A 9,233-nucleotide genomic window follows, 5' to 3' on the forward strand; every position below is an offset into this window, starting at 1 on the left:
ATGGACGATTTCTTTTCACAAAGATGGCCTCCTTTACTCCTCTCTCAAACCATCGTTCCTCTCTGTCCAGGATGTGAACATCTTCATCCCTGAAAGAGTGACCGCTGGCCTGGAGATGAGTGTAGACCGCAGAGTCCTGCCTGATGAGGTTGATCTTCTGTGCTGGACCATCCTTTTGGCCAGTGGCTGTTTTGTTTCCCCGATGTAAGACTGATCACAGCCCTCCTGACACTGAACAACATACACAATATTACTCTGTTTGTGCCGGGGGACTGGATCTTTGGGATGAACCAGTCTTTAATGTATTTTGGGGTTTAAAAGCCACTGGGACGTTATGTTTAGAAAATAAACATCACAGTTTCTCTGATACTCCCTCAACATACGGAATGACCACTGGTCTGGGTCTGGGTTCCTCCTTTTCACCTGATGGCTGACTGGAGTCCTGTTTGGGTTTCTTCTCTGCTTTCAGGAAGGCCCAGTTAGGATATCCACATTGCTCTAGAGCCTGTCTTGTGTGGGATTTCTCCTTCTGCCTGGCTCCTGAGCTAGTGGGGACGCTGTCTGCTCTGTGGTACAGAGTCCTGATGACTCCTAACTTGTGCTCCAAAGGGTGATGGGAGTCAAACTGCAAATACTGGTCTGTGTGGGTGGGTTTGTGGTACACCTCAGTTTGTAAATGTCCTCTATCAGAGACTGAGACCTCACAGTCCAAGAAAGCCAACCTGTCATTTTTTATCGGAAGGCTGCCATTTATTTGAGAGAGGAGTAAAGGAGGCCATCTTTGTGAAAAGAAATCGTCCATCGTTAAACAGGGGTGGAGGCCTCCTGGTTCAACTGTCCCCCTCTTACAATGCTGTGATTGCTAGTATCACTCAACCCTCTGTGAGTAGTAAACAGCCATCAGGTGCTAATGATCCATTGTTAGGCTGATGGTCCTTCTTGACCATGTGAGCAGCTGGTTTTGGTTGTCAGCAGCAAACTGGTTGATCCACTCTGAGAAGGTGCTATTTAAGAGACTGAGCTGAATACAGCACCTCAGACTGAGGAAGTCTCTCGGATGAGAGACGAAACGTTTCTACATTTTTTTTTTTGCTTTGTTTTGTTTTTTGAATGTCCAGAGGACCAGATTTAACCTTTTTAGATTTTTCTACCTGGATTGTTGAGCATGCATCAGGATAGTCTACAACTGATTAACTTTTGGAGTCACCCAGATTCAAGATGGCTGTCACAGCCAACTGACTTAAAGAACAACAAATCTCAATCAACTTTGTTGTTTTTGTGATAAAGTGTGTTCTGGTAGTAGCAGATAGTCATTCACAACACAGACACTGCGTAACAACTCTCGATGCTGCAACATTACACATTATTTACAAGGTTTGAGAAAAACAAATATATATTTTCTTCATTTCACAACAAAAAATGATCTAAAATGCTCACTAAGGAAGACAGCGGGTGATTTGCATTCCTTCAATCAGACATACCTTAGCTGAGCTAAGCCCACTGTGCTAATGTCCAGCTCATCCAGAAGTATCTGCCCCTGGTTGAGCTCCACCATTCGAAACAAGGCCAGAAACAAGGTGGACTTTCCAGAACCTGTGCGTCCAACTATTCCAATTTTCTCGCCGGGTCGTACCACCAGGCTCACTCCATCCAGCGCATTTGGAAGACCCTCTCTGTAGGCCAGAACCACACCATGGAACTCCAAAGAGCCCCGTTCAGGCCAAGCAGGGGGCAGCTGGAGTCAAACAGAGACGTGAAATCTAAACAGTGAATAACACACACTGCATGTGCAGTTAACACATCTACACAGCTGGACCAAACACTTAATTCTGTTTGTTAAAGTCTAATGCTTACCGGTATATAATCTACAGGAATAATTCAAACAAATTTGTCACCACCATCTGCAAGCTAAGGAGCTAAAAGTGTTTGGACATTTGTTAGATATTCAAGAGACGAGAAGACACTGCAGTCGAAGCAGCTGCATATATTGCAGCAGGTGAATATGCACTCCTTTAAGAAACGCTAGGCTGTAGGTACCATGCTAGGACATAGCACATCCCAGGCCACAATATGTCTCTGGTTCGATCAACACAGCATGCCACTAACTTTGAAGGTACAACATATTTGTACTTGTAAAAACAAAAGAAAACTTGAGAATGTTTGTGCACGTCCTTCCTTTCCATGTAAGAGTGTGTAGATTAAATACATAACAATTAGAAACTTCTACAACAGTCAAAATGTCTTTGAACTTTAATGTTTTACAGATTATTTAAGTGCCCAGTTGAAGTAGGAACAATGTAGTGTTTGTCTAATATGTTTATTTCTGTTGAAATATTGCAATTAGTTCATTTACAATAGTGTGCTATGGTGATATTTGCCATTAATCCAGTTGGTACAATTACTAAAAATAGCATCACCTTATGTTGTAAGTAGAACACCCTAGTGTTGTGGTCAAGACCACCTAACCCGAGACCAAGACAAGTCAAGACCAGAGTGTACCGAGACCGAGACAAGACCAAGACTTTTAGGGTCCGAGACCAAGACAAGACCAAGACTTTTAAAGTCCGAGACCAAGACAAGACCAAGACCGAGGGAGGGCGAGACCAATTCGAGACCAAATCCACAAATAAAATAAAAAAATAAATAAAATGTTATTATAAAATATTTTTATAAAGTTATGAGCCTTTTTAATGTGTCAAAACTGATGATTTTACCAGACAGTAATGTTTTTACGTTTTTAAACAGTGTTGTTTGTGAAATGAATTTTGTACTGCAATGTCTTTTGTACACAACTTGTGCATGCTTACTTTAATTTATTTAAACTCTAATTTAAGTGACCCATTTTGATCCTAATAAAACAAAACTCAAGATGCATTTACCTTCTTTTGGTCTCTTGAAGTCAACATGAAATATTGGGCAGTATAAATGCAGTCTTTAGGATTAAATTGGAAACTTGAAGTCAGTTACTTTCTAAAATTGTTTAATTTTCATTTAGACTTGTGTATTTGCTTGGGGATCTTCCATTGTATGATCCAAGGCACATTAAGAAAAAAAAACACAGTATCATAAAAATCACCCAAGAAAACTTAGTAGCTTATTCATATTCATAAAGTTTCAGAGAAATAACTGCACTGCAGGCAGCCAGGAATGTGAACAAAAACTACTACAGAAAGAAAACCACGAGGCTAATCAATTTCAACGTTGCAGCTATACAAAGCAACACAAAGTTTGCCCGATGCATAACTACTTAAAAAAAATCCCACTTTGGCTGTGGCTGCATTTTGGAAGGAGTCGACGGGGGAGAGGACAGCCCCCGGAGGGCAAAACGTCAGTCTTTCCACAAAAAAAAAAAAAAAACTGTCCAGATGACTAACTGATTATTGGAGTTTAAAGAAGTGTTTCATTGCATTTAAGAAATATGAGTGATTGCAACATTCTGTGGCCTAAACGTGCACGATGGGGTCTCATTAAAATGCCTCCTCGACTGAAAACCCTTTCCACTGGTGCAGAGGAGGCAGGGACTGATAGGACCTTCATTGCCAAATTGTGCAGTTGTGGAAATCTAGTGTGGTTTTTTGCCCAGAAGACAAGTGCATTGTCTGTGTCAAAGTCACGGATGGCATCAAAGTATGTCCTTATCTGTGTGTGTATGCTTGAATCCTGGTCTGAGCTGTGCTTTTTGTATGCCTTGTAGCGGGACAGAAGGCGAGGGTATTTGTTTGGTGGCGAATCACTGGCTGCGGCTGGATCCACATTCACAACTTCTGAGCACGTGTCTTCTTTCATGTCCATCATCTTCTCCACCTCTAAGATCAATGTTTCTGAAAAACACAAACACAATGACTGAGTTAGATTTAAAAGGATATGCACATATCAGAGTTGAATTAAATACGTTTAGGACCTTTTATTAGGGGCCTCCGATGTGCGTCCCATCAGTGTATGAATGTGATAAAGCTCTGATTAGTCTCCTTTGAATGATTTGTTCAATTAGCTTTGTAGAGATCTAATAGAGTGCCGTATGAATGTGTAAATGAGGCACAGATTGTAATGTAAAGTGCTTTGAGTGTCTGATAAGATAGAAAGGTGCTATATAAGTACAGTCCCATTTAATATAAAAGTGAGTCAGGATTGTGTACAATAGGCATGTTACCAGCCTAAATATAAAGAATATCTGTTTCAATAGGCTCAGAGTGTACAAAATATGTTTTTATGACAAAAGTAAACAGATGAAATGAAGACTATGAATTCCACTGTAAGACTAGTTAAGGCTTTTATAGACAACTAATTTGAAATATTTTAGGATTTATGATTTTGCAAATAAGACATTTATTTTCAGCAGAGAAAATATATACTGACCTGTCAGTGTCTTCTTAAGCTCATCTCTGAACTTTTTCACTGATGTTGAATTTCCCCCATTGGTAACATCTAAGTCCACCCAGCTTAAGCCAAACTGAGGATCCAGCATGGTGGCCAAGAAGTAAACATTGTGGTTAAAAGGTTCCTCTCTTCCACTGTCTTTGGCCATGCTTGTTTTTAAAAAGATTCCAGAAAATCTTTTCACCAGAGACTGCTGGAGGGCTCTGACCAATGACTGGCACTGCATTCGAGTGTCCTCCATCTTGAGGAGGTGTGTATTCAAGTCCAGGACAGTTGGAACCACCATACTAATGGTAACTGATTTCTCCCCTTCTGTCAGGTCTGTTACCTCAGAAAATGGAGCAAGAACTGCACTCAGTTCCTTCAGATGGTTCCACTCACGGGCACTAAACACCAACTCCTCGTGATCCTTGCTGCACATTTCATTCAGGGCTTTGTGGTCCAGAGCTGTGAAGGCCTGTACTTGTTTAAATATACTGTTCCATCGAGTTGTGTTTGCAGCTGGAATGGTCCTATTAGTGCCAAACGTAGCCTCAAACTTGTCTTTGAATTGTGAACTGCTATGCAATAAGGTGGTGAACCGTGATGTTTTGGCTATTGTGTGAGAAATGGCCTTGACCTCCTTCATGCCGTCATTCACAACTAATTGCAGAGAGTGTGCAAAGCAGGAAAGACGTGCACCAGATGACCAGGGTAATTCGGTGTCTTCCTGAGAATTAATGTCCTCCCACAGGTGCTCGTCATCTAAATGCTCCTCTTCACTCTCGCTGTCATCAGATTGGGGCATGTGTACTTTGAAAGCACATTTCATATTGGCAGCATTGTCTGTTATGATATAGCTAATTTTGTCATGGATACCGTATTCCTCTGTGATCTCCTCAAAGGCAGACGCAATGTGCTCTCCAGTATGTATGCCTGTGAAACGCCTACAGTCCAGCAGGTAGGATTCAAGTGCATAGGAATCCTTTGATTTGTAGCACACGTGGGCGGTCACCCCAAGGAAGGAGCGTAGCCTGCGATCAGACCAGAGGTCAGTTGTTAATGACACAGATGACTGGGTCTTCAGTTTCTCCAAAACAGTGTCCTTGACCTTGATTACCAACTCTGGAATTTGTCTATCAGAAACCGTTTTTCTAGAGATTGGTGTGTATTTACTATCCATAACTTCAAGAAAGTGTTTAAAATGACTGTTTTCCACAAGTGAGAGAGGCAGACAACACCCAATGATCAAATCTTGGACAATGGCTTGACTGATGGCTTGTTGCCTTGGTGATTGTGGGCTGTAGAGCTGCACTTTCTGCGTAAATAATGAAATTGATGGCTGTGTGACTGTGACATCATTCTGTTGCCCTGCCTTGTATTCCAGGAACCTAAAAAATGCAAAGGAGGAATCAGTATATCTGGTCATGAACATCAATTACATCAAAAGAACACTTAAAAATAAGTAGCAACTTCATAAATGTATGTCAAATATATCCTCCATTGTTTATCATAAGCAAAAATTAAACTTGGAAAAATCTAACAAAGTTAAATTGGGTCCTCTGGATGGGTTTAAACAATAAAAAATTATACAAATGTTTTGTCTTTCATCCAAAAGACTTCTTCAATATGAGGAGCTATATTAAACTCAAGAGCTACATTTTCAGGCCAAGACTCTGCGGTTTACACTCATCTCCAGACCAGCGGTCACTCTTTCAGGGATGAAGATGTTCACATCCTTGATAGAGAGGAACGATGGTTTGAGAGAGGAGTAAAGGAGGCCATCTTTGTGAAAAGAAACCATCCATCTTTAAACAGAGGTGGAGGCCTCCGGGTTCAACTGTCCCCCTCTTACAATGCTGTTATTGCTAGTATCACTCAGCCCCCGGTGAAGGCAAGCAGCCATCAGGGTACTAACAATCCATCATTAGGCTGATGGTCCTCCTTGAACATGTGAGCAGCTAGTTTCATCAACAACAAACAGTTGGTCCACTGTGAGGAGGCACTATTTATAGGGCTGAGCTGAATGCAGCTCCTCAGCCTGAGGAAGTCTTTCGGACGAAAGACGAAATGTTTCTACCTTTTATTTTTACTTTTTTAACACGCCCAGAGGACCTGATTTAACTTTTTAAGATTTTTCTACCTGTGTGATGGAGCATGCATCAGGACATATTAAACACAGTTAGCACCTTCTCACAGTGGATCAACCAGTTTGCCAAATATGCTAAGGGAGACCATCAGCCTAACAATGAATCGTTGGCACCCTGATGGTTGCTTGCTATTCACAGGGGGCTGAGTGATACTAGCAATATCAGCGATGTAAGAAGAAGACAGTCCCTCTTACAATGAAGTCTTTTGTTAAGAAGTCAAGTAGTCTTTTGGATGAAAGATGAAACGTTTCTACATTTTGTTACCACATGCCCTGTCCCCTCAGTCTCTCAAAGTTAACAGTGAATTTGTCCTTATGCATGCTCAATAACCCAGGTAGAAAATTTAAAAAAAGTTAAATCAGGTCCTCTGGGAGTGTTAAAAGAAAAAAAAGGTAGAAAAAAGCTGTGCAGATAATATTCTACTTTTTTTCTTTTAACACACACTCAGAGGACCTGATTTAACTGTATGTAAACAGTGAATTTGCTTACTTCCCTTAATATGTTAATTATATCAGTGTTATAAAGTAAAACTCATTTAAGGGCTAAACAAAGCGGGTCTGAGTCTGACACACATTAATTAATTTAGATGTATTTAGATTTAATGTCGATGAATTACTTTTTCAACTTTTTGTCCCTTATTTTAGTATTTGTGATGCATGCTTTGGTATTTGTTGTTGTTATTTTTTTGTTTGTTTTTGGCGAGTCAAGACTGTTTTTCTCGTCCTAAGCAATTCACTGCATTGTTGTCGACCTTGTGTTGATTTTGCATTATGACAAATAAACCATACTTGATAAAACGTTCTGTTTGTATTGTTCTTGGAAGAGAGGCAGATTGATAACGTTAACTAGCTAGCTTTACTAGCATCACTTACACAAAGCTGCGGCGCTTACCTTTCTTTGTGCTTCCTTTCCAGGTGTCGATAAAAGTTGGATGTAGTCCCGACAGTCTCCGAAAGTGAAGCGCTGCAGAACTTGCATTGCGCCGTGTGCTTTTTTTTCAGAGTTGTTTTGCAAACATACTCTTTGTGACTCAAATAGCCAAACTTTATAACAGCAGATTTAGAAGACATCTTCTCTTGTTCTAAACACAAACGAGTCTAACTTTTCTTCCCTGACGCTTGCGAGTGAAAGGAGGTGGGCTCGGTGTTGCCAGATAGTCGAGATTTTCCAGCAAAAAATCGGTTAAAAACCGCAACATCACACAAAAACCTGCACAATCTATATTTGTTACAGTATATTTACTTTTTGAACACAAACCCACATCAGTACAAGCCAAGGTAATTTAACAATATGTGGCAAAACGGAACAGTCCAACAAAAATCTTCCCAGAGTTCCCAGCAAAATCAGAATGAAAACTGGCCAATTGGCAGTAAACCACCCAACCTGGCAACACTGGAGTGGTAACAAAAACATGTAGCTAGCTGCTATGAGTCACGTTATCGCTTGAATTTGAATCGGTATGTTTTGCATCCAGTAAAAGCAAAGATGTTAACAAATAAACTGGACAATATTCTGGCAATTTAGTGATATTTTCACAGTTGTGGTCTTGACTGGTCTTGAAAAAAAATCCCGAGTCCTCAATGTCCGAGACCGTGACAAGACCGAGACCAAATGCGGTCGAGACCGAGACGAGACCGAGACCGTCAAAAAGTGGTCTCGAGACCGGTCTCGAGACCAAGACCTGTCTCGAGTACTACAACACTAGAACACCCACATGCTACAAGAGTGCTGACTGAAAGTTTTCTTTGCTATTGTGTGAAAAGTTATATGTACTGGTAAGTAGTTATTTCTTGAAGGTCTAGATATTTAACTGAAGAGATATTTAGCCATTGTACAGGAGCTCATTTATATTATTTTTATGCCCAGTAGCTACAGTGTTTCGATGATGCTGAAGGAAACAAATAAAAGACCATCTTGAAACATCAGTACACTTCAGGACAATCCTCTCTACTCAATGTGACCAAAACATAAATTTCAATCATACTAGTAAGTCAAGAGAAACATTCGGAAGTTTTGCAATACTTTGGCATTCCATTGTAATGTTGAATTACTAAAGGTTTTATCTCACTGGGCTGAGACTGCAACTAGATGAAAAACAGCATTTGCTATGGATTCTGCAAAATGTTTCAAAATATTCTTGGGGGTTCTCAGTTTTCTTGCATGACTTGTAAGCTCACAGTCTTGTTCGCTTGAATTTTGAACGTGTTAAAAAATGTATCTAATACATTTTCTCTCAGAATAATTGAAAATTTGTTGCAGATGTATCAAACTCTTCTCAAACTCTTCTCAATTTAGTGTTTGGGAACTTTTGGTCAAAGTTTATGGATGTTTTTAACTCCTATGGCTGAGGATGTTAACTCTGCCCAAGAACCATATGTTTGGGTTAGAGAGATGGACGAGGAGCTGTGTGAGGCTGCAGCGTGCAGATGTTGCTCCAAGGTCACCTCTTATGTGAGTTCTGCTGAACTGATAAGAGTATAGAAACAAGCTTCACACACTGAACGTGGCAGATTCTTCATGGCTTCATGTGTGTACTTCCTGTATATCTGTGTGTGTTTCCTGTATATCTGTGTGTACTTCCTGTAACTCTGTGTGTACTTCCTGTATATATGTGTGTGCTTCCTGTATATCTGTGTGTACTTCCTGTATATCTGTGTGTGCTTCCTGTATATGTGTGTGCACTTCCTGTATATCTGTGTGTACTTCCTGTATATCTGTGTGTACTTC

The 9,233-nt window shown here is 40.4% G+C and overlaps 1 protein-coding gene across 1 annotated transcript in view; it reads right to left on the minus strand.

The window, feature by feature from the left end:
• abcc10 (ATP-binding cassette, sub-family C (CFTR/MRP), member 10) overlaps positions 1-9,233 on the minus strand; it is a 79,586-nt gene that overhangs the window by 12,447 nt on the left and 57,906 nt on the right. Inside the window, exon 17 of the mRNA XM_037690005.1 lies at positions 1,482-1,735. Within this exon, the coding sequence (XP_037545933.1) occupies positions 1,482-1,735 (254 nt within the window). The remainder of the gene's footprint in view (positions 1-1,481; positions 1,736-9,233) is intronic.

Source organism: Nematolebias whitei, chromosome 16, assembly GCF_014905685.2.
Source record: "Nematolebias whitei isolate Nwh7 chromosome 16, NemWhi1, whole genome shotgun sequence".
NCBI classification, from domain to species: domain Eukaryota; kingdom Metazoa; phylum Chordata; class Actinopteri; order Cyprinodontiformes; family Rivulidae; genus Nematolebias; species Nematolebias whitei.